The 26,643-nt window shown below is 46.3% G+C and overlaps 1 protein-coding gene across 2 annotated transcripts in view; it reads right to left on the bottom strand.

Moving 5' to 3' along the window:
- Positions 1-346: 346 nt before the first annotated feature.
- Positions 347-26,643, bottom strand: part of adcy8 (adenylate cyclase 8 (brain)) — a 229,790-nt gene continuing 203,493 nt past the window's right edge. For both annotated transcript variants that reach the window (XM_033998810.3, XM_033998809.3), the window contains 2 exons: positions 6,620-6,734; positions 347-2,195 (listed from right to left, as the gene is read on the bottom strand). In XM_033998810.3, the coding sequence (XP_033854701.2) occupies positions 1,708-2,195; positions 6,620-6,734 (603 nt within the window). In that variant the 3' untranslated portion in view covers positions 347-1,707. The remainder of the gene's footprint in view (positions 2,196-6,619; positions 6,735-26,643) is intronic.

The following is a 26,643-nucleotide window of genomic DNA, read 5'->3' on the forward strand; positions in this document are numbered from 1 at the left end:
AGCAGGAAGTATCTTCAACTATTCAACCTAGGTTGGTACCAGGACTGTATCTGAAAAAGACCACGTGAAAGACTGTTTTTCAAAGTCACATGCCACTGTTTTTCTAGTAATGATTAAACAAGTATTACATTCCAGCCAACTTAAATTCAAGATGGCTGTCTAACCAACCCCTTATCATTCAAATAATGCCCCTAGTATTTCCAGTTCTACTAGTTATTTCTTCTTTTTGTAACTGGGCAATGAAAAAAAAATGGGATGCAGTTTTCCAAAACGCACTCAGTCCACCAGCACTAGTTGTGAGATAATCAAGAATAAATAAATAAACACAGCTGTATTTTTTTGTCTTCAAAACTTTAATCCAGAAGAATGTATTCACATCAGTCAGATCAATTATATGTTGAACACTCAATAACACATTTTGTGATGGTACAGAAATAAGCAGCTAAAATGTATGGGTTTCACAAAACATCCTCAGTCCAGGACTTGGTGGCTTTTGCAAATTTAGGCACCAAATCCAAGACTGAGGACTTTGTACGTAGTTAAGAAATTATTAAATTATATAATATATGAAACACATATACAGTATATGTATATGAAGTGTTCAAAATGGTATATACAGCAAGTGAACATATTTTCAGTCAGTATTAAAAGTGCACAATAAAAATAAAAAAAAAACTCTAAAAAGGAAGTGCTATAAATAAAGGGCTATAAAGTTAACTTTCTTGTTTTTCTTTTACATTTACTTGGCTGTTTTAAAATGTATGCTGTCATGACATAACCATTCTTTTTTCCTTGCTCCCCCCTACTCACGGTTAAGGTCAGGTGCCGAAAAATGTCTGGGCACTCAAGTTATGCTATCAATAAAGATAGTTGTACATTAACACTGTCATGAGTTTAGCCTCTAACTACAGTATAGCCGATGTTAAGAACCCAGGAAATTAATGCTGCAATCTCGAAGTAGTACCTAGCACAGCTTATATCTGCTAAAAATAACTTAAAATGTGTGTTTTTAAATGTAGAAATTATTATTTGTGTTTTATGAAGTGACTAAGTCCTCAGATTTAACTTTACAGTGGTTTTAAACCTTCAACTCACTAATATCAAGTGAGTCAGGCAATCTGCTATCATTGTGCTACTTGCATTTCACATATCTCTCTCTATTCTTCCAGCAGTTACTAGAATCACAGGGTTTCTTCCTGTCCATTTTACTTTCATTTATTGGTAATATAAAATCCTCCAGCAGCTCTCAAGCTCCCCCTATGATGGCAGCCATTTGAAAGAACACAACTCAGTGGACTGAGTGCCTTTTGCAGAATCAGGAAAGGACTTAGTGCGCTTTGGAAATCGTACCTGTCTTTCGTTGCTAGAAACACAATGACTAAACCTTTTATAACCCTTTTGAGTGACATTATAATAGTATATTCTGTGTATGATGCAAGCCTTATCTCATTAGACCAATTTTTGACCACCATTTTAGAAACCCACTCTTAAATTGTGACTAGTTTAAGTTTGCTCAGTAAGAATGAGGTAAGCCCCAACAGCAAAGGTATTCATTGTAAAAGTGCCCTCATAGTTCACTTAAAAAAAAATAGACAAACTTCTAAATGACAATAGGCTGAAACCAGTTATAAAAAAACTAACCCCCTTTTTATTATTTTATATATAAAAGAAATACAAAAAGACATCAACACAAATAAAATAATATAATTATGGCAATTCAGTTTTGTCAGCAGCTTCGGCCTGGGTGACAGTTTCAGGTCCTCCAGATGTTAGCAATGTCCTCCTGTTATAGTGTCCCTTCATGATACCGGAATTGTTGTTCTCATTAAGAATCTGCTTCTGTTTTTGCCTGTTAAGAGACTGTACAAGCCCTAGAACAACGGCTGCTAAGGAATATTGGCCAGTCAGTTTTCTGGGCTGCATGATTAGTGGGTTTGGCTGAACTCTTCCCAGTAGGAAGTAGGTCTTGAGCTTTCCTTCTTGTTCGCTTATACCTTTAACGTAGATATCCCCCCGGTACTCAAAGGCAAAGCCACGCTCCTTCAGGATTAGGTAAGTTTCTTCAGGCACTTGTATTTTGCCACTGATGCCTGTGCTGTCCATTCGACTGGCCAAGTTTACCGTCTTGCCCCAGATGTCATACTGGGGTTTCTTAGCACCTATTACTCCAGCGACTACAGAGCCATGGGCAATGCCTAAAGATGAAATGAATAAATTGATTTTAATTGTGTAATAATAATCAAATACAAATTCAATATTTCTCAGTTTTCTTGTTACTCAGTGGCACAAGGGATCAAGAGTTTAGCATGACAATGCTGGAGTTCTGGGACCAATTACTGGTTCTAGGTTCAAGTGCCTCAAAGTAAAGAATGATGGCAACTTTTTCCCTCTAGCCTGTCTGCATACGACATGCCTTTTAAACCCGGGATAATTCTGGTCGCTCTTCTTTGCACTCTTTCTAGAGCAGCAATATCCTTTTTGTAACGAGGTGACCAGAACTGAACACTTCCAGATGAGGTCTTACTAATGCATTGCAAAGTTTTAGCATTACTTCCCTTGATTTAAATTCAACACTTTTCACAATATATCCGAGCATCTTGTTGGCCTTTTTTACAGTTTCCCCACACTGTCTAGATGAACACATTTTTGAGTCAACATAAACTCCTAGGTCTTTTTCATAGATTCCTTCTTCAATTTCAGTATCTCCCATATGATATTTATAATACCTAACAGCGCTTTGGAAGATGCCATCCACTAGTCAGGTCTGTACCCTCCACCCCACCGCTCCCACTGTACCTATTTGTCTCACCTGTCCTGCTATGACTGTCTCTCACATCCCTGTTCTGTCCTCTCGCCCTCGCCCTCTGCCCTCTCTCCGCTGCTGCTCCTCCAACCCCTCTAACCTCATCCCCCTGCCTCTCCCCCCTCCCGCACACTCTCTGGTGCACTCTGGATCTGTCACTCTTCTGCTAACAAAGCTGATTTCATCTCTCCCTTTGCCTCCCATCTCTCTCTCGATTTCCTTGCTCTCACTGAAAGCTGGCTGTCCCCTGATAACACTGTAACTCCTGCCGCCCTGTCCTCTCTCTACGTCCTGTCCCATACCCCGTGTCTCACTGGACGGGGAGGTGGGACTAGTCTCCTCTTCTCTCCCTCCTTACTCTTTTCTGTCCCCTCCGACCTCTCCTCATTCTCTGTTAACTCCTTTGAATTTCATGCTGTCCAACTTTGTCTCCCCGTCCACTACTGCTAATTGTACTGTACCGCCCCCCTGGACCCCTCGCTCACCTTCTCGATGAACTCGACTATCTACTCTCCTCCCTCCCCTCTCTGTTCACCCCAACTGTCCTGTTAGGTGACTTCAGTATCCATCTCTCCAACCCCAGCCACTCTGCCGGATTCCTCCCTCTCCTTCACTCCTTCGACTTCTGTCTCTCTCCATCCACCCCTACCCACAAAGCTGGCAGTCAACTGGACCTCACATTCTCCAGGGCCTGCCTCCCCTCCACCTTCTCTGTCACACCCCTGGACCTCTCTGATCACTATTTCATCTCTTTTTCTCTCTCTCTCCCCCTCTGTCCTTGCCTCCACTGCTCTCTCTCACCTCCCTCCTTTCGACTCCTTCTCACAACTCTGTAGACTCTGCTACCTCCACCCTCTTCTACTCCCTCACCTCCTCCCTCGACTCCCTCTGTCCCCTCACCTCCTGACCTGCTCGTCCCTCCACCGCCAGCTCTCTGCTTTCCTGTCCAACCACTCTCTGCTCGACCTTCTCCAATCTGGCTTCCGCTCTGCTCACTCCACTGAAACCGCCCTCCTGTCTGTCACCAACTCACTAAACTCTGCCCGAGCTGCCTCTCTCTCCTCTGTCCTAATTCTCCTTGACCTCTCTGCTGCCTTTGACACTGTTGATCACTCTATTCTACTATCCTCTCTCGCTGACCTGGGAATCTCTGGCATTGCTCTGGCCTGGTTCTCCTCCTACCTCTCCAACCAGGTAACCTGGTGTGGAGCAACCTCCACACCTCGCCCTCTCTCAACAGGAGTCCCCCAAGGGTCAGTCTTGGGTCCTCTCCTGTTATCTCTCTACACCCGCTCCCTGGGCCCCCTCATCGCATCCTATGGTTTCTCATACCATTTCTATGCTGATGATGCTTAGATTTTCCTCTCCTTCCCCACCTCTGACTCCACCATCCCCTCCTGTATCTTTACCTGTCTGTCTGCTATCTCCTCCTGGATGCAGTCGCATCACCTCAAACTCAACCTCTCTAAATCTGACCTCCTTTTCTTTCCCTCCTCCTCCTCCCCCTCCTCTGATCTCTCTATCTCCGTTCCTCTGGAATCTACCACACTCTCTCCCTCCTCCTCAGCTAAGAATCTGAGTCACCCTGGACCCCTGCCTCTCTTATTCCCAGCACATCTCCACTCTGGTACGCACTTGCCGATTCTTCCTGAGCAACATACGAAGAATCCGACCCTTCCTCACCAACTACGCCACCCAGCTCCTTGTTCAGGCCCTGGTACTCTCCCGCCTAGACTACTGCAACTCCCTCCTGGCTGGTCTCCCTGCGTCCGCCACCCGTCCGCTCCAGCTCATCCAGAACTCTGCTACTCGCCTGGTGTTCTCTCTGCCTCGCTTCTCCCACGCAACTCCACTGCTCCGCTCACTCCACTAGCTCCCGATCACCACTCGCATCCAGTTCAAGACTCTTGTACTAGCCTACAGATGCCTTGACCAGACTGCACCCAGCTACCTCCAGACCCTCATCTCTCCCTACACCCCCACTCAACCTCTCCGCTCCTCCTGCACTAGAAGACTGGCTCTACCTCCTCTATGCTCCCCTGCCTCCAGAGCCCGCTCCTTCTCCACCCTTGCCCCGCAGTGGTGGAATGACCTTCCTACAGATGTCAGGACTGCCCAGTCCCTGACCACCTTCCGGCGCCTCCTCAAGACTCACCTCTTCAGACAGCACCTGTAGAACTCCTCTTTTTTTCCCTATGGACACTCTTCCTTAAATGTGCTTTACTTGCTCTTATCTGCCCCCCTATTTTACTGCATTTAATCCTGTACTTTAGAGTACTGTAATCTGTCACAAGTGTTATTTAATCTGTAGTATTTTGTATTTAATTATATCCTGATGTAACTATCACTGACACTGTTATCTGCTCCATTATTGAATCGTATTTTGTTATACTTGTGCTTGCTAGAACCAAAGTCTTTGTATTTTTATCTTGGTCCTAATTGTATTATTACTTATACTGTGATTCTTGAAATGTATTTTTATTTACGACTGTAAGGGTGTCTGCTAAGAAATAAATAATAATAAATAATAATAATGCACATTTTTGTTGCCTGCATGCAATACCTTACACTTTTCTCTATTAAATATCATTTGCCACGTGTCTGCCCAGTTCTGAATGCTGTCTAGATAATTTTGAATGACCTTTGCTGCTGCAACATGTACTGTGTATCACAATTCTCAACATTGAAAACACATGTACTGTGTATCACAATTCTGAACATTTTGATTGCATGTCTCCATACTCCAGGGGAAAAGCATGGGTAATTAAGCAGCTTTGTATCTGGCTTTATAAGTATAGCAGCTATTTCAGGTTAACCTTATACTGTTATTTACAATGCTCACCCAAGGCTGACTGCTAGACAAGGATGCTGCTATCCACCCACAAAGGTCAAATATAAGTTGAGGAGACAGGTGATTGATCAGATTAAAAGGGTTGCTTTCCTCTCTAGTCTCCATGGACATTTTTAATCAGGTGGGATTGATTCTACTGTTAGATAGCTATCCTGACTCAACCCCACCTAACCCATGGCCACCTTGTCAAAGAGCATCTAAGGTTATGATGAAAAGTCTCAGGGCTACCTTTTCCTTAATTTATAAAATAACAGGCTTATCTTTTGAGTCCTGACAATTCCATATTCCATAATTTATTTATGTAGCACGACAATATTTGCAAAATACCATTTCTTAACACATCTCAGTGTACTCAGTTTCTTCAGTTTTCTTGTTTTAAAACACATTTAAACATTTAAAATTGCACCTGGTTTGGGTACTGTAGGGCCTTTTTCCATATAATTGGACACTTTCAACTTATTAAATTACTCAGATAAAAGGTTTACTAAATTTAAAATAATAAAGTAGAAGAATGAAAGCAGTTTTAGGTTTTCCTGGCCAAGGAGCACATAACAGTCTAATTCTGAGTTGCATACTTATAAAGAATTCAATAATTAAGTAAATTTATATTACTAGGGGTTTTCAAGTGACAAATGGTGAAAGCACATTACCTACTAAAAGAACTTTAAAAGAAAATACTTGAATAATGTGTAGAAAGTAGAACAATAAATAGAAATCATACACATTCCGACATAAAAGTCCTTCAGCTAAAAGGCCACATAGTACATCACAAAGTTTGTTTTCCAAACAAATGTCCCCGTCATGGCACAATGCTCGCTCCACGAGGTTCTGAGGTGTCCAGTTTGAATATCAACCCAACAGTAATTTTCAGGGATTATTAGCTTGCTGCCAAGAATTACCTTGTGCTTTGTGTTCAGTGTGCTAGCCAGCGAAACTGAAAATGGTCTTTATTAAGATGTACTCACCTATCCGCAGTTCAAAGTTATTAAAGGAGTGTTTGTTTATCTCTTGTATACTTTCATTAAGGGCTATGGTAAAGTCTGCCAAAGCACAAAGATGGCCCCATTTATCTTCACATTGCTGAAATGAAAAGGGAAAAAATGCATAAACTGGGTATAATTTAACATGTGCCGACACCATGGTGCTTTTATTATAGGGTTATATGTTATAGAACAGTGAATATCATTGTATGATGGAATACCTGCACAAGTAAGAGAACAAGTCAAGGCTGAAATCAGACAATTGTGATCCTATAACTATTTACTATATAGGGCAGCAGTGTGGAGTAGTGGTTAGGGCTCTGGACTCTTGACCGGAGGGTTGTGGGTTCAATCCCCGGTGGGGGACACTGCTGCTGTACCCTTGAGCAAGGTACTTTACCTAGATTGCTCCAGTAAAAACCCAACTGTATAAATGGGTAATTGTATGTAAAAATAATGTGATATCTTGTAACAATTGTAAGTCGCCCTGGATAAGGGCGTCGGCTAAGAAATAAATAATAATAATATATTGCTTTTTTGTTTATGTATAGTACAAGTTAAAATTCAACTATATATATATATATATATATATATATATATATATATATATATATATATATATATATATATATTGTAACAAGAATCACACCACTCACGGTTCTTTGCCCCTTTAAGAATAGACCCAGGACGCAATAATGGATTTTTCACGTGCTGACGCGCTATATTTTTAATAAACAAAACACAAAATAAACACCTAGCTCTATTGAGCACTAACTGAACCACATGAAACTCAAATAAACAGCAGGCTAAGCCGTTTACCTGCTAAACACCAAAAACACTCTGTTCTTTAAACTTACTTCTTTGTCCTTTTAGTGACTGCTTGGAAGCAGAGCACACCTTCTGCCTCCTTCTCCTAAGCAGCCCTGAGCAGACTGACTGCTTCTCCTTTATACCCTGCACCTGGTCCTAATTTACAATTACTATCCAGATACAGGGGATAATTAAACAATAGAACAATTAACAAATTAAATTAAACAATACAGCAGAACAATTAAATAAACTAACAAAAATGTGCCTGCGCACATGTCTTACGCAGGGAGGATTTTACCCCCCTCCCTGCTATGTTACAATATATATATATATATATTATGAAACAGAAGACAGACAACAAAGTTCATGCTCCAAACAGGTTTTATTTTTATAATCCTGGTCTGGTGACCACAAAGAATAATCCCAGGATGGCAGGGCGGCACTCCAGCAGTAGCGCTGGCAACAACAGTGCTGGGCACTCCGGCAGTGGCGCTGGCAACAACAGCGCTGGGCACTCCGGCAGTGGCGCTGTCCCATCTGGATGCGTAGATGGTAGGGTCGCTGATGGTAGCATGCCTGGCTTCTGTCGCGCTCCCCTCAGCATCATGAAGCTACCGTGCCACTCTCAGCAGTGCAGGGACTGCTGAGAGTGGCATGGTAGCTCCACTCCTCCTGTCGCTCTGTCCTCCTGTCCTCCCCCTTGGGCACACAGGATGGTAACTCCTCCCTCTGTGGCACGTAGGATGGCAACTCCTCCCTCTGTGGCACACAGGACGGCAACTCCTCCCTCTCTGGCTCTGGGGCAGGCAGTTCCATCTTCTGGCTCTTGGGCAGGCAGCTCCTCTTTTTCTGACTCTCGGGATGACAGCCCCTCTTTTCCGCTTTTCCTCAGTAGCGCTTCTGGTGGCTGCTTGTCCATGCCACCCCAACAAAAATTTCGGGGGGAAACCTCCTACAGGAGTATCGCCAGCTGTGGCAGGTCTGAGCACGGCAGTGGCTCTTCCTCTTCTTCTTCCTGCAGCTCTTCTGACTCGCTCTGGACCTCAAGCTCTTCCCACTCTAGGTCCATGTCCTCGTTCTGCTCATGGCAGTTGGCTTCCACATGCCCATAGTCCAGGGAAATAGAGCACATTGGTGCCCTGGCCCAGGATAACTGGGACTGCTCCACCTCCCAACACTCTCGGGGGATCCGGCTGACCACCTTGTCCATCGCATTCAAGTCCCCCTCTAGTGCAGGGTACTGCCCTCGGATCCCCTTCAGCTGGACCTCAGGCGGCAACTGCACAAAGTCCTGCAGCATCTCGCGGTGCCTGGTCTCCAGGTGTTTTCTCCCCTCCGTTTTTAGCCACTGGAGGGTGCTGGGGTCCAAAAGCCAAACCAAACAGCTTCCCGTTTGCAGCTGGCTTACCTGTAAAGTAGCTGCATGCTCTTCTATTCGTACAGTTTGTACTGTTCTTGGCTCCACATCCTCTTCATCATCATCGCTGAGTGATAAGTCAGCATCACTGTCGCTGGTATCGAAATCCTCTGAACCAACTTCACTCCCATTGCTCATTATAGAAAGACCACGTATGTTGCCATGTTTAGCTTTTCGCTACAAACTATAAAAACTACAACTAAACAAGTAAAACTAATAATAAAACAAAAAATAATAATTTAAAACACTATATATATATATATATATACACTTGTAAAAGTTGAATGGCTTCCCGCAATATATCTCTGTCTTCTAAACGCCCACAGGTAGATTGGAATCGCTACATGACACGCAATTGGATACAAATGTCAAATGACCCTCCCCTGACAGACATTCTACAGTACTAGCACTGCCTTAGAGAATGAAACCTGAAAAACTAGACTGAGAAACCGATCACAGAATAGAATGGGAAACTTGACGTACGCACGTACAGAATGGTACTGAAAGTGAGTTTTCATTTGACGTATGTGCATACGTCATTTTTGTTTATTTAGCAGTCATGGTGTTGAAGTGGTTAACCATATCATACAATCATAGAAAATGATGCACTAAAAATGGGATCAGCTGCATGCTATGCAATTAAGCGATTTACACAGTTACCCAGTATGCAAAAAAGTGGAGTCGACTGTACACATAATACAAAGCAGCAATTTTAAAGTTACATTAAAACCTGCTAAGATAAGAAAGCCGTTTTATAAAAGTGCGTTTTTAGTCTTGACTTGAAAACCATAACGGTCCCGGCTTCCCTGACAAACGAAGGCAGAGCACTCCATAATTTAGGTGCTCTACAAGAAAAAGCCCTATCTCCCGTGTTGCTTTTGTTGACCCTAGGAATAACCAGCAGCCCCGCATCCTGTGATCTCAGAGTGCGGCTTGGAAGATACAGGGTCAGTAACTCCTGCAAATAACTAGGTGCTAATCCATTCAGGGCCTTGTAAGTTAACTGGAAAACCTTAAAATCAATTCTATACTGCACAGGGAGCCAGTGTAAAGAGGCCAAAATGGGTAATATGTTCACTTTTCCTGGTTTTAGTCAGAATTCTAGCAGCGGTATTCTGAACAAGCTGCAAGCGGGATACCACACGTTTTGGGACACCAGAAAGAAGTGCATTACAATAATCAATTCTAGATGAAACAAAGGCATGCAGTAGTCTCTCTGCATCAGATACGGAAATAATTGGTCTACGTTTGGCTATATTTCTCAAATGGTAAAAAGATACTTTAGTAACTTCACTAATGAGTCTCAAATGATAGATCAGGATCAAAGATGAACTCTTAATTTCTAGTGTAAGTTTTGATGAGAGACAGCAAGGGTCGAGCTCATGTAATCCCGCATTTCCTTTTAGTTGGTTCTGTGAGCCCACTAGCATAACCTCTGTTTTATCTGAATTCAATAAAACAAAATTCTGTGACATCCAATGCTTGATGTCTGTAAGGTAAGTAATTAATAACACCCAGGCAGAAGAAATTCCTGGCTTTAGGGACAAATGTAGCTGGGTATCATCAGCATAGCAATGGAATTTCACCCCCTGTCTGTTTATAATGTCACCTAACGGTAGCATATATAATGAAAACAGCAAGGGACCTGGAATGGAGCCCTGTGTAACACCACAGACAAGGCAGCACTTGGATCTAGAAGAACTAAAACTGATGGAAAGCCTGAGTCAGAGCTTATCAGCAGATCATTCACAACTCTGACAAGAGCCGTATCGGTGCTATGTGCAGCAAAAACCAGACTGAAACTTCTTGAACATACCATTAAGAGTTAGAAATGTTTGTAATTGCTCGCCCCTCCCCTCCCCAACCCTGGCTCTCCTCTGTGCTCCGCTCAGCAAGAACCACACTGCAATCTGCTGAAAAGAAATGGAAGAGAACCAAACTCCCTGCTGCCCTAGACCTCTACCACTCTTCTCTCCTCCTTCTCCTCTATCTCCTCTGATGACTTTGCCTCTTCTCTTCTAAAATCTCAGATATCTGCAAACTCTTTAACACCTCTCCCTCCCCCCCAGCTGCTGCTCCTGCTCTACTTCCCTTCATCTCCTCCCTTCTCAACACCTCTCTCCTTTCTGGTCTCTTTGCCTCTGCCTTCAAACAAGCCTCTATCACTCCCCTCCTCAAAAAACCTACCCTCGACCCCACCTCCCTCCAGAACTATCATCCTGTCTCCCTCCTACCCTTCCTCTCCAAAACCCTCGAGCGGGCTGTACACCGCCAGCTCTCTGCTTTCCTGTCCAACCACTCTCTGCACGACCCTCTCCAATCTGGCTTCTGCTCTGCTCACTCCACTGAAACCGCCCTCCTGTCTGTCACTAACTCACTAAACTCTGCCCAAGCTGCCCCTCTCTCCTCTGTCCTAATTCTCCTCCACCTCTCTGCTGCCTTTGACACTGTCGATCTCTCTATTCTACTATCCTCTCTCACTGACCTGGGAATCTCTGGCAGTTCTGGCCTGGTTCTCCTCCTACCTCTCCAACCGCACTTACCAGGTAACCTGGCGTGGAGCAACCTCCACACCTCGCCCTCTCTCAACAGGAGTCCCCCAAGGGTCAGTCTTGGGTCCTCTCCTGTTCTCTCCCTATTTACTGCATTTAATCCTTACTTTAGAGTACTGTAATCTGTCACAAGTGTTATTTAATCTGTAGTATTTTGTATTTAATTATATACTGATATAACTATCACTGACACTGTTATCTGCTCCGTTATTGAATCATATTTTGTCATATACTTGTACTTGCTAGAACCAAAGTAATTGTGTTAATACTTGTACTATGATTCTTGAAATGTATTTTTGTTTACGACTGTAAGTCGCCCTGGATAAGGGTGTCTGCCAAGAAATAAATAATAATAATAATAATAACACTGTGTAACAAATTTTATTTTTTTTGGTTCCTGGGTAGTAAGTGTTATTTCCTAATTGCTTATGCCTCAAAAGTATAGAAAATGGCTATTATTCCCCACAAACTTTGCTTTTGTGACCAGGACAGTGATATTTTGAAATTGACCTATTTTCCAGAACATTCCAGATAGATTCAGTGCTGGGTGAAATAAATGTATTTTTGTAGGATGGTACAGAGGGGAAAAGAGAGCCAGTTCACTATCCCAAGAATTTGGCGGGAACCCACTGACCACTCAAGCAACTGCTACTTCTGCATGGTGGACCCTTCCAAACGTCGGACTGGCAAGAATGCACCTGCTATCACGTATCCGGACCTTCCTTCATCCATCGCCCCGGTGCCACACTGCCACGAGCTCCCCGTACCCACTCCTCCGGAGAGAGAGCAGCCGTCTTTAGAAGAGAGCAGCAAGTCAGAGAGCGAGGAAGACGTTGTAGATCCAGATGACAATTTCAGAGGTGGAGCTGAGGAGAGAAACCCATACTACCCCAACCAAAAAGACCTCAACGACTTGATTAGAGATCTTGGTCTCACCATGTCCAATGCCGAGCTTTTGACGTCTAGGCTCAAGCAGTGGAACTTGTTGGATGAAAGTGTACAAGTCGCAGATCAGAGGAAGCGTCACCAACCTTCGCGCGTCAAGATGGGCTCTGCTTCTGCCACAATGTGACCAGTCTGTTCGAGGCAATCGGAATCGCCTGTAACCAGAATGAGTGGTGCCTCTTCATTGACAGCTCATCCAGGAGCCTCAAAGCCGTGCTGCTCCATAATGGTAACAAGTACCCGTCTCTTCCCCTGGCTCACTCGGTGCACCTCAAAGAGGATTACAACAGCATCAAGACCTTGCTGGACGCCTTGAATTATGATGAGTACGGCTGGGAGGTCATAGGAGACTTCAAAATGGTGGCATTCCTGATGGGTCTCCAAGGCGCTTTTACCAAGTTTCCCTGCTGCCATTGGGACTGGCCACAGCGGACCGAGTTCTCTGTGGGGAGGAACATCGTCAAGTGGGAGCCACTGGTGGACCCCCAGAAGGTGCTGATGCCACCACTGCACATCAAATTGGGCCTTATGAAACAAGACTTCTTCCCTGAGCTGTCTGAGGCAAAGGTCAAAGCGGGTGTCTTCGTCGGACCACAGATAAAGAAGATCCTGGAGTGCAATGAATTCCCAAAGAAGCTTACTAGTAAGGAGAAAGCGGCTTGGAACAGCTTTGTCGCAGTGGTTCGGGGCTTCCTGGGCAATCACAAGGCCGAAAACTATGTGGAGCTGGTTGAGACTCTGGTGAAGAACTACGGCACAATGGGCTGTAGGATGTCCCTCAAAGTCCATATCCTTGATGCTCATCTTGATAAATTCAAGGAGATCATGGGAGCGTACTCGGAGGAGCAAGGCGAGCGCTTCCACCAGGATATACTGGACTTTGAACGCCGCTACCAAGGACAGTATAACGAGAACATGATGGGAGACTACATTTGGGGGCTGATTCGTGAAAGTGATTTACATTATAATCGTAAATCTCGAAAAACTACTCACTTCTAAATCTTTTGTAGTCATTTTTGTATTACTTTAGTATAAATACATGTTAATTTGGATTCATATGTTGTTTTTTTCTGACTTTATGTGAACGAAAAGACACAAATTCGCCCGTTTTCTCATTGGAAATAGGTAAATTTCAAAATATCACCGTCCTGGTCACAAAAGCAAAGTTTGTGGGGAATAATAGCCATTTTCTATACTTTTGAGGCATAAGCAATTAGGAAATAATACTTACTACCCAGGAACAAAAATTGTGTTACATAGTGTAATAATAATAATAATAATAATAATAATAATAATTATTGAACTGAAACAACTCGCTCTAGAACCTTATCTAAGAATGGTAGGTTGGAGATTGGCCTATAGTTATTGAGGACTTTAGGGTCCAAATTGTGTTTCTTAACCCTATCCGGTCCAATGTCGGACCCTGTCTGACATCATCAAAAAGACGCAAAAAACGTGTTTTAGTCGTTTTTTCTCCGGAAAAAGCAGAGAAAACCATTCAATGGCCGAGTGGGAGCGACAGGAGCCGAGACAAGCCGAAAAAAAAGGGCGTATCTCATTAATAGTCATACTTGCCCCTGGGATCAGATAGGGGCGCCATAAGGAAACAAGCTGCCTGTGCCTGCATCAGCGCTCAGAGAATATCACGGACATTTGCAGAGCTTTTTTCAGATGTTATAGTAATAAAATAATGATGTGGATCGCATTATTGAGGCGTTTGGTGATAAAATGAGTGATCAGGAGATGATTGATGGGTATGTACGACTATTATTATTATTATTATTTATTTCTTAGCATATGTGAACGCTATAGCGAACGAAAGGGTGGGGCGGGGCTGGAGATGCCTAGTGAGTGCTTTGTTGATATGCAGGGCCTTTTAAACCTGTTTGACTGTGGAAAAAAAATACTTTTAAACAGTGTGTCTAAAATTAACTGCGTGTGTGAAAATAAATTGGACCTGACGCGCCTGACACGCACTTAATAAATGGACTGCAGAGGGTTAAGCATTGGCTTTACCACAGCTACCTTAAGTGCTGAGGGAACTATACCGGAGGAAAGTGAACCATTTATAATTTTTAAAATGTGGGTATTAATAGCACCAAGAACATATTTTAATAGTTTTGTAGGATCAAGAGAGCATGTAGTAGCTCTCATATGTTGAATTAGCTCTGTCAATTCCTGTAAGGTAATCAAAGAAAAACCCCCATAGTAGCCTTAATAGAGGTAGTTGGTAAAATTGTGCTGGAGTCCTCATTAATAGAAAGTGTCTGTGGAATCTCAATTCTGATGTCTAGTATTTTATTTTTAAAGGACTATTAGGGGAAGGATTAATTAAAAGCAAAAAGCAAAAAGAAATCTAGGATTATTTATTTGTTTAAATCAAATTAGAATAATATGATGATCTAGCCAAAGCCAGAGCCTTCCTATATTGAACCAGGTGGCCCTTCCATGCGATGTAATGAATGTGCAATTTAGATTCCCGCCATCTCCATTCTATTTTACGACCCTCATATTTCACCTTACGAGTTGTATCATTAAACCACTGGAGCTTTTTTTAAAAGTCACTCTGAGTTTTGATTGGCGCTACAGTATCTAAGATACCAGTCAAGGTGGTGTTGTAGGTATTAACCAGCTCATCTACTGGTAATGAGCTCAAGAAAGCTTAACCGCAGTTGAAGAATTAATTACCTGGGATTTAAATGTACGGTCCACAGTCTGTAGATACTGGCAGATTCACATCAAAAAGAATGGCAAGATGATCATAAATAGTAAGATCTAGTTATGATGTTCTTAACAGCTAAACCACGAGAAATTACCAGATCTAAAGTATGGCCATGATTATGTGTAGAGCCTTTGACATGCTGGATATAATACAAGGAATCCAGTAGCCTCACAAATTCCAAGAATCAATGTATTACTAATCAACACATCAAACAGCTTTTACCACATTATATATAATACAATATGTAAGTAGTCTGCATTTCTTTCCCCTTTATCCCCTTGTTTCACTGCTCTGGAAAAAACGATAGCTTGCAGATGCAACCCCGATTCCCTGAAAGAGAAAATAACCATCAAGTATGGGATATCGCCATCAGGCGGTAGGAATTGGCTGAGCTTTATAGCAAAGCTGCCGATAGGCCTCTGCGCGAGCTGACGTGTAATCCCACCCCCCTGGTGGCTTACAATACATAGCACGCAGAGATCCACATCCTCTTTTGCTTCAGGCCGTGAAGGCTTCCGGAGCGACCTCGCGGCTTGATGGTTATTTTCTATTTCAGGGAACCGGGGTTCCATCCACAACAATCATTCTCTTTCAATTCGAAAGAGAACAGTGAACCCAAGCCATCGCGAGGGAGGGTTCTCGGCAGTAGGACAGCCTTATGTCATAACGCAACTGTGCAGGCAATCCATCTACGCATATACGGAGCAACGCCTCAGTGCTCGCAATGACACCTGTCCTAAGGTGGAATAATCAACACCATATTGTCAAATTACTCTATATGTCCGCATCTTGAGGCGTCATAGAGTGTAGCACAGATGCTTCAAATGATGGAGCAGAGGAATCCAGTACATTTAACCGGTAGAACCTCATAAAAGTATGTGGTGTAGTCCAGCTGGCTGCAGCGCAAATGTCAGACATGAATGTGCCTTCAGCTGCCCTGGCGGCGGAAGGTCTGCTGATTCATATGCTAATTTAATAGCATCCACTATCCAATGGGAAAGGCGTTGTTTAGACAACTGCTGGCCCAGAGTCCTAGAACCATGGCATACGAACAACTGTTCTGTTTGCCTCACGCTCCTCGTACGGTCGATATAACACTGTAATGCCTGCACCAGGCAGAGCACGTGTAACCGTTCTTCCTCTGGGGAAGAGAAGGGGGGAGGATGGAACACCATCAACATGGGACGGGGATATGACCTTGGGCAAGAAGGCCGAATTTGGGCGCATGGAGACTCTAGATGCGTCTCCTGCGAAACGAGTACAGGATGGATGTACTGAAAGTGCATGTAACTCGCCCACATGTTTCGCTGATACTATAGATAACAGAAACGCGGTCTTCATAGACACAAACTTCATATCCACTCTGTGGATAGGCTCGAACGGGGTCATGGCAAGGGCTTCTAGCACCACGTCAAGGCTCCACGACGGTAAACTGGTTCTTGGAGGTCGCAAGCGTCTTGCGCCTTTTAGGAACTGAGATGCCAGAAAATGGCAACCTGGCGATAGACCGTGAATACGTACATGGCAAGCCGATATTGCGGCTAAATACACCTTAAGTGTAGAGGGAGACTTCCCTTCATCCAACAGTTTCTGCAAAAACTGTAATATCACTGCCATAGGGCAAGATATTGGGACATGGCCCTCAGCCAGACACCAATCTTGAAACAACTGCCATTTGTAAGTATATTGCGACCTAGTAGAGGGCGCTCTCGCACTCTGAATGGTCAAAATAACTGCTGTCGAAAGCCCTAAGGCTGACAGACACTCCCGTTCAGGGGCCCGGCCCATAGCTGCATGAGCTCGGGATTCGGATGCCACAGCCCTCCCTGGGCTTGGGATAACAGGTCTGCTCACAGAGGGAGTTCCCTCAGGCAACCGTGCAATAATTGTACCAGGCTCGAGAACTATATTCTCCGTGGCCACCGAGGAGCGATCAGAATTACTTTCGCCTGCTCTACCCTGACCTTCTCCAAGAAGGCGGGGAGCATTGGTATCGGTGGAAAGGCATATAGGATCCCTGGTGGCCATTCTTGAGCCAGTGCGTTGACTCCTAGGGAGCTGTCGAGGTCCTTTACCGAGAACCACAGCGGGCAGTGCGTGGACTCTCGTGAGACAAAGAGATCCGCTCGCGCTGTGCCGAACCACTCCCAAATGCGCTCTACCACCCGAGGGTGAAGGTGCCATTCGCCCACAAGGGGACCTCCTCTGGATAGGAGATCCACTGCGTGGTTGACTCTGCCCGGTAGATGGACCGCTCGAAGGGAGGTTAGTCGTGGTTGCGTCCATAGAAACAACCGGGTTACCATCCGGTGAAGACCGGGGGACCGTAAGCCTCCCTGGCGGTTGATATACGCCACTACCGTCGTGTTGTCTGACTGCACTAACACGTGCTTGCCTAGAAGCACTAGCAAGAAATGCCGCAGGGTGAGGTCCACCGCTCTGAGCTCCAGAGCATTGATGTGGGCTGACCTCCAAGGTCCTGACCACACTCCACAGGTCCCTGTCCTGTTCCAGACCGCTCCCCAACCCTCGTTGGAAGCGTCGGTGGTGATCACTTCCCTCTGGAAGATAGGACCGAAGAGTACGCTCTGGCGGATGTTCGAAGGAACTTTCCACCAGCGTAGAGCTTCCCAGCAGGTTTGGGAAATTTTCAACCTGTGGCGTTTTTCTCTCCGTGGATGCAGCGTGAAGGCATTGAACCATGCCTGTAGAGGTCTCTGGTGTAGTAAGCCCAAAGGAAGGGCTTGCGAGGCGGCAGCCATCAACCCCAGCATGCGCTGACACAGCTCCATGCTGACTGTTTCTCTCAACCTGAATAGGGAGAGACACCGCTCCATCGAGGCAACTCTTTGTGTCGAAAGGGTCGCTTCAATGGAAACAGTCCAGATGCAGACCTAAAAATTTGGTCTGTTGGCTCGGCACAAGGCGACTTTTCTCTGAATTCACCTTCAGACCTAGACGCTGAAGATGGTCTGTGACAATCACTGTGTGCTGTGCCAACTGCTCCTTCAACTGCGCGCAGATGAGCCAGTCGTCCAGATAGTTCAGCAGTCGGACGCCTTGAGTCCGCAAGGGAGCCAAAATGGCATCCATACACTTCGAAAAGGTTCGAGGAGTCAGTGACAAGCCGAATGGAATGACATGGAATTTGTATGCCTTGCCCAGAAAGGCGAAACGCAAGTACTTCCTGTGACCCGGACAGATGGGGACGTGAAAGTATGCATCTGTTAGGTCCACGTGGTAAACCAGTCGCTGCGATGGTAAGACTGGATGGTGTGCCTGGATTTGTTCAGTATTCACAGATCTAGAATAGGACGGAGCCTGTCGTCTTTCTTAGGCACTAGGAAGTATTTTGAATAGAACCCTTGCTCGATCGAAGCAGGGTCTACTTGCTGAATAGCATGCATTCTGAGCAATGCTTGTATTTCCACATTCAGAGCTGATGACTGAGCGAAGTCCTTCACTGCAGTTACCATCACTCCCCGAAAGGGGGGGGGGGGGGGGGGGGTGTTAACCGGAATTGAAGGGTGTAACCAGTGAAAATGTTTTTTTGCACCCAGGTGTCGTCGGTGCACAGTTGCCAGAAATGGAGCTGTGGGAGAGTGTAGGGGTGGGTTGAAAGCTGCCTGGATGTTTCAGGGCTGCTTTGGTTGTGCTCGCTCACGAGGGGCCTGACCGGAGCCACGAGGGCGTGGTCTACCGCCTCCTCTAGGATGCCACCCCCCGCGCTGCGGCCTTACAAAGGTAGGCTGACCGCGCGCTGCAGTACTCCCGGGAGAGGACGTGCTTGATGCTGTGGTGGTGTCCTATGCCACTGTTGTTCTTGTGGGCGATTGGGCTGAAAGGGCTTATGCGGCCACATTTTCGCCATCTGCTGCGATGCCTCCCGGGCCTTAGCATCTCCTCTACTGCTAGGCCAAACGTGTGCCCCGGTGTAATTGGAGCATCTAATAAAGGGGCTTTGTCAGGTTCCTGAACTCTGGCCTGCGAGAGCCAGAGCTGCCTTCTGGCCACCACCAGCTGGTGTTCAGCTGAGCTAGTTTTACCAAGAGTTGGGCGATTAGCCCCAACTCAGTCCTAAGAGACACTGAAGTGTACTCTGGGAGGTCTTTTATAAGCGCCGCCTGATATACTGATAGGAGGCTGGCCACGTTGGACAGCTTAACCACCTCTGTAGCCGCCAAGTACCCCTTCTTGCGGTGCACCTCAGTGACCCTACATTGCCTGTTAGGGCACGCAGGATCCTTTGCCAGTCCTGAGAGCGTTGGCGTCTTCACCAAGGCTGCAAAGGCAGCGTCAACTGGTGGAAAGTATGCCAGGCCAGCTTCGCTCGCTCCCTGCATGGCAAAAACGGAAGCCTTCCGTGAAGTTGCAGGGGAAGAAGCCAGAGCCCCCCACGTGGACTGCACCTTCTTAATGAAATCAGGGAAGGCCGGGAGCATCCTGGGCTGCTGTGACTGTGCCGAAGGCGACTCAAAAAGAGACTGCCAAGGTTGTTCTACGGCTGGCCATTCGATCCCCAAATGCTTGCTCCACCAGTGACCATAGAGGGTCATTGGTTTCCAACACCTCCAACTCAGTCTCTTGCTCTGAGTGTTGGGAGGTTAACTCTACACTGTCCTCTTCAAGAAAAGGCTCCCCTTCTGATGCATCCCTCAAGATGGCATCCACGTCCCACACTCCTTGGGGTTGTTGCACGACCGGGACGGACAGAGGCTGTGGAGGAACCATCGGCTGGTTGGCAATCAGCCCGACCAGTTCATCTGTGGCTCATGCTTATAGTAATAGAAGTTAATGTAAAAAAAGAGGCTATATTTGTTGCTTGACTTGTGAACTGTACCGTAGTGTGAATGATCTATTTCAGCTCCATGTTATTATATAGGTTTATTCAGCCAGGTTTGACCCTTTGCAGTCCATTTATTAAGTGCGTGTCAGGCACGTCAGGTCCAATTTATTTTCACACGCACAGTTAATTTTAAACGCGCTGTTTAAAAGTATTTTTCTCCATAGTCAGACGGGTTTAAAAGGCCCTGCATATCAACAAAGCACTCACTAGGCATCTCCAGCCCCGCCCACCCTTTCGTTCGCTATAGCTTTCACCTATGTAAGAAATAAATAAAAATAATAATAATAGTCGTACATACCGATAAATCATCTCCTGATCACTCGTTTTATCACCAAACTCCTCAATAATGCGATCCAAGTCATTATTTTATTACTATAACATCTGAAAAAAGCTCTGCAAATGTCCGTGTTCTCTGTGCGCTGATGCACTGTCAGCCAGCTTGTTTACTTATGACCGCCCCGTTATCTGATACCAGGGCCTTGTATGACTAATCATGAGATACGCCTTTTTATTATTATTTTTTTGTCGACTTGTCTCGGCTCCTGTCGCTCCCTCTCGGCCATTGAATGGTTTTCTCGGCTTTTTCCGGAGAAAAAACGACTAGAAACCCGTTTTTTGCGTTTCTATAATGATGTCGGACCCATGGACCTGATAGGAATAATTGCAATGTTGGACCAGGTCCGACAATGGACTGCAAAGGGTTAATATCTCGCAAGACTATATGCCAAAAATAAATTCTCTTAACACTACTTCTGGAAACACTCTCCAATAATAAAAATGTTCAAATTGCTTCCCACCCACCTCATCTTTGTATTCTGGTGTGTTTTTTATATTTACATCGACATAAGTTGGCGACTCAGTGAGTGCAATAAGTTGTGGGGACCAACACTGGTATTTACATTTACTGGACCCGAGGACGACCCAAAGCCCCAGTGCATTATTTGTCAGGAGGTTTTGTCAAACCAAACTTAAATCTGCAAAATTGAGATGGCATTTATCTACAAAGCATTCAGAATGTGAAAATAATATTTTTTTTTAAACAAAAGAAATGGGAACTTTGCCATCAACAACTTTCAATGCGCAAATTGACAACATTCCTTGATGAACTGGTAGAGAAGAGTCAAGCCCAAGGATCTTGTTAAGTTAGGTACGTTATACAAATACCCAGTGCCCAGTACACTATCAAAGGATGAGATACCCTGGCGTAATAGACATTTTTTTGAATCTGCACAAAATAAGGATTTTAGAAATGGGTAAAATAATATCTCCAATGGTTTGTGTGGCAGAGCAGGGCTCTGCCCTTAGAAATACTGGCAGGGAAGGAGTTAAATTCTCCTCCCTGCCCAGATTGATTGCATTAGGTGGGAGCAATCAACCCATTAATCATTCAATTAAGGACTCAGCCACCTAGCATAAAAGGAGGCATCAGCCTCCCATTTGGGGGAGAGTTCTGGAAGGAGAAGAAGAGTGTTTTCTGTTTGTGCTGTGTTTTTGAATCCAGTGAAGGCAACGCCCAGCCTGGAAACCTTATTTTGTAAGTTTCGTTTTGTGTTTATTTTGTGCCTTAAAAACCTTTTTGTTTGGCCCTCGTGCCGATTTATTTTGAATTTTTGTATATTAAAAACTTTATTTTTGAACTTTTATACTGTCTCTGAGTCTCAAACCTCGGTCAATCCTGTCACAGTTTGTTATCCATAATCCTTCTGGAGCCCTAGGTAATGCTGTGTTTAATCCGGTGCTTGATAGCTCATCACAAAGCATGGCCTTGTCTCTCCCTTCCGCTTCCAGATATTTTCAAAAGTTTGTGCAAGAACTAAATGTTTGGGATGCGTGGCTGTGACAGAAATACAATGAGTTCTGGTGATAAATCTTCCTCCCGACCTGTGAGGGCGCTAAAGAACGGGAGGAGAAGTATCTGGAAGGGCTGGCCTGACAGTTCATTTCCGGGACCGGGAAGTGGGTCAGCCTGGAAGGAAGCGAGACTCTGTTGTAAGACCGTATTGATTTGACAGGTAAACGGGGGGCAGCTGCAAGTAATAAGGCAGCTGCAACCGTTTACCTAGATATCATGCGGGATTACATATAGGGGCCAGGGTAACGCTGTTCTTTTCCTTCGTTTGGGTTAAACCAAGGACCGAGAAGGACGAGACAGTAAAGTACTGTGATACTGTAAAGAGTTGCGTGTGTGTGTGTGTTTGTGTTTTGTTGAAAGCACTGTAAAAAAATAACTGTCTGTGTTTTTACAACCACCAGACAGCTAAAGCACATCCGGAGCTGTCGCCTTGGGCCAGCACAAGCCGGATCACCACTTCACGAACTGTCACCGAATAAAAAGTGTATTCACTCACCACCAGCACGACTGCACGCACCCGAGACGGGTGAACGTGTTTTTGTTTTCTTTATTTCAGGACTGTAACCTGTCGTTTTCATCCCCGCGCTCTACACATCGTTGTGTATTGCCGGGGTTTATTATTTACGGTCGCCAGACCAGGAAACAAAATAAATAAAAACATTTGTCACTGGATTATCGTTGTCTGCCTGTCACTCCCGCACTGCATCACCGCTACACCTGTTCCCCTTACTAACCACTTTGCCACACGTGGTGTCAGAGCACGGGACTATGGACCGCAACGCACTGGCGGAGCTGCTGCAGGCGCTGGAGAGCAGACGCGACGCAGAGGAGAGAAGGAGGGAGGAGCGCTACACGGCGCTCATTGAACGGGTAGGGCTGGCCGTTGCTGCAGCGACGACCCCTACCACAACACCGCTGATGTCGCCCCCGAAGGCACGGGCAATGAAGATGTCGGCGGAGGATGACCTGGAGGCGTATTTGGTGGCGTTCGAGTGGCTGGCTACCGCGGCGGCTTGGCCACGGGGGTTCTGGGCCAGCCAGTTGGGACCCTGCCTGATTGGGGAGGCTCAGGCAGCCTACCAAGCCATGAGTGACCATCACGCCACCGATTATGACCTGGTCAAGCAGGCTATCCTCCGCCGCCTAAACATCACTACGGAGACCCACCGGGCACGGTTTAGGGAGTACCGGAGAGCCCCGGAGACACACCCAGGGTGGTTGCAGAGCGGTTGTGCGACCACATGGTGCATTGGCTGACCCCCGGGAAGAAGACCGCCCAGCAGATGGGGGAAGCCATTGTGGTAGAGCAGTTCTGCCATGTGGTCGGCGCCGAGACCCAGGCGTGGATACGGCGCCACAACCCCGACACCCTGGAGGAGGCGGTCAAATTGGCAGAAGATTTCGAGGACTCCCTGACTTCTGCCCGGATCGGGATCCTGTCGGCCCCTGCCCTTCGGAGCAGCCGACCTCTCCCTCCCTCTCCTCCAACACCACCACCACCACCCCCGCGTTACAGGGACCCAGACCTCCTAGAGCACCGACCCCATTGGGCCCCCTTGCCTCCCCCCCATGGAGACCAAGGTTGGCCCCCAGCTGGGGTAGAGGTGCTGCCCCTGCCCCGTTGCCATACCAGCAGCGGGACAGATTTCTAACCTATGCCCCCTCTGTCCCTCCTATCTGTTTTAGGTGCCACCAGCCGGGACATCTGGCCAGGTCATGCCCCGCTGCCATGGAGTGTGACGTGGCCGCGTGCAATTGGGCACCTGAAACTGGTAAGCGTGGGGAAAATGGTCAGGAGGGGCCTTGTTTGATTAATGTTGTGTTAGGGAATGTGAAAACCCACGCATTAGTGGACACAGGGTGTGAGCAGACTTTGATTAGGACAGCTCTCCTGGGCGGTGTGTCGTGGCGGCCACGAGGTCAGGTGGCCATCTCCTGTATCCATGGAGACACGGCGGCATACCCCACATTAAAAGTATATTTATCGGTAGGACCGATAAAACGTCACCTTGTAGTCAGGGTGGCGGAAAGGTTGCCACACCCAGTTATTCTGGGCCGAGACTGGCCAAAATTCAAAGAATTGATGCAAATAATGGCAGTCTCAGCCACACACGTAAACGTGGCAGAGAAAGAAAAAAAAAGGAACGGATTGGTGATGTGTTTCCTTTTCACACTGAAATGTTTTCCCCTCTTTTCCGTCCTAGAAAAACAAATAAGGAGAGACGGACCGCGAAATGGAAGGGAGCATTTGTGAGACAAGGCTGGGGTCTGGTGGGAGAGTGCTGCAATGGTAACAAACGCCAGTCGAAAGGAGTGGGAATGCAGTGTGACCGAGAGAGCGAGGTTACTGGACCGACTAGAGCAGAGGTTATTCCAGCCCCTCTCGATGTACCGGACCCGTGGTACTCAAGCGCGGACCTAGTGTGGGGCCAACATAATGACCCGTCACTGGTGCACGCTTGGGGGCAGGTCCGGTCCATTGAAGGTAAGGATGTTGACGGTGCTGGGGCGCTAGTATATCCACATTTCAGTATCAAGGGGCAATTACTGTATAGGGTAAACCTAGCCGCGGGCACAGGACAGCCTGTAACACAATTGTTGGTTCCCCCGTCTTGTCGGACCGAGGTCATGAGGCTGGCGCATGATATCCCTTTTGCGGGGCACCTCGGAGCCGAGAAGACAAGGGAACGGATATTGGCTCGATTCTATTGGGTAGGTCTTCATACTGATGTGTCGAGATATGTAGCCACATGCCCAGACTGCCAGCGAGTAGCGCCGGGTCGAGTGCGCCCCGCCCCTTTGGTCCCACTGCCGATTATTTCCACTCCTTTCGAGCGCATTGCAATGGACATAGTGGGCCCTTTGCTACCTTCTGACTCCGGGTATACGCATATATTAGTGGTGGTGGATTACGCAACGCGATACCTGGAGGCAGTTCCATTGAGGTCCACTAGTGCCGCTGCAATAGCCACTGAGTTAGCGCAGATTATGGCTAGAGTAGGGATCCCCAAGGAGATTTTGACCGATCACGGGACCAATTTTCTGTCCAATACGTTACAACAGGTGTACAAAATATTGAAAATACGTCCCATCAGGACGTCCGTTTATCATCCACAATCGGACGGTCTGGTTGAACGTTTTAATCAGACCTTAAAGTCGATGCTGAGGCGATTTGTAACACAAGAGCAGAAACATTGGGCATCGCTTCTTCCCTACCTCCTTTTTGCGGTGAGAGAGGTGCCGCAGAGTTCAACGGGGTTCTCCCCCTTTGAGCTCCTGTACGGCCGGCAGCCTCGCGGCATTCTCGACCTGCTGAGAGAGGGGTGGGAGGAGCACAAAGGCTCGTCTAAAAATGTAGTGAAGTATGTGCTCCTACTCAGAGATCGCCTGGATTTGGTCGGTCGTTTGGCCCAAGACAACCTCAGATCGGCTCAGCACCGACAGCAGCAGCATTACAACAAAAATGCACGGATTCGAACCTTTCGACCAGGGGACAAGGTAATGCTGCTACTTCCCTCATCAGAATCAAAACTGTGTGCTAAATGGCAGGGGCCGTATGAGGTGATTCGGGCTATAGGGAAAGTAAATTATGAAATTAGACAGCCCGATCGCCGGAATGAACGTGAAATTTACCATGTTAATTTGTTAAAGCCCTGGCAGGCAAGGGAGGTCTTATTTATAGCCCCAGGCAATATGGAGGATGATTTAGGCCCCTGTCCAGAGACCCCGAGCACAAGAGCGATTTCAATGGGGGAACAGTTGGTTCCGGATCAGCAAAGAGAGCTGCGTAAGCTTATTGAGGAGTTCAGTGATGTTTTTTCTGACGTGCCCGGCAGAACAAACTTAGTTGAATAGGACATTATCTCTCCACCAGGGGTCACAGTGCGAGAGAGACCGTACCGGATCCCGGAAAGTCGACGAAGTGGCGTGCGCAAAGAGGTATGGGATATGCTCGAGCTTGGGGTGATTGAACCTTCCAGGAGCGAGTGGTGCAGCCCCATTGTCATAGTGGCTAAGAAGGACGGCACCAACCGCTTCTGCATGGATTTCAGAAAGGTAAAAGCTATTGCTAAGTTCGATGCGTATCCCATGCCTCGGGTCGACGAGCTTTTAGACAGACTGGGAAAAGCGAGGTTTATTTCCACTCTGGACCTGACGAAGGGATACTGGCAAATCCCTTTAACCCGCAGCTCCAGAGAGAAAACCGCATTTTCAACACCAGAAGGGCTGTTCCACTTTAAAACCATGCCATTTGGGCTACATGGTGCGCCCGCTGCCTTTCAGAGACTGATGGACCAGGTTTTACGCCCACATCATGAATATGCAGCAGCGTATATTGATGACGTGGTGATTTACAGCTCCACCTGGCGAGAGCATTTGGCTAGGCTTGCAGCCGTTCTTCAGTCTCTAAGAGCAGCCCGGCTGACAGCTAACTTGAGAAAATGTGCGTTTGCCAAAACAGAGACTCAATATTTGGGATTTTTAATGGGAAATGGAAGGGTGAGACCTGTGGTCACCAAAATCCAGGCTTTGGTTGATGCAGCGATCCCCAAAACCAAGACTCAGGTAAGGTCACTACTGGGCTTAGCCGGTTATTACCGCCGCTTCATCCCCGAGTACGTCACAGTGGTTAACCCGTTAGTCAACCTCACCAAAAAGAGTGCGCCAAATTTAATTAAATGGTCAGCTGAGTGTCAGGGGGCGTTTGATACGATTAAGCGTAATCTTTGCCAGGCCCCCACTCTTATTACCCCAGATTTCACCAAGAGATTCATCCTCCACACCGACGCCTCGGATGTAGGTTTGGGTGCAGTCTTGTCCCAAAAAGTAGCTGGAGTAGAACACCCGATATTGTACCTGAGCAA

The sequence above is a fragment of the Acipenser ruthenus genome, chromosome 4 (assembly GCF_902713425.1).
Source record: "Acipenser ruthenus chromosome 4, fAciRut3.2 maternal haplotype, whole genome shotgun sequence".
Lineage (NCBI taxonomy): Eukaryota > Metazoa > Chordata > Actinopteri > Acipenseriformes > Acipenseridae > Acipenser > Acipenser ruthenus.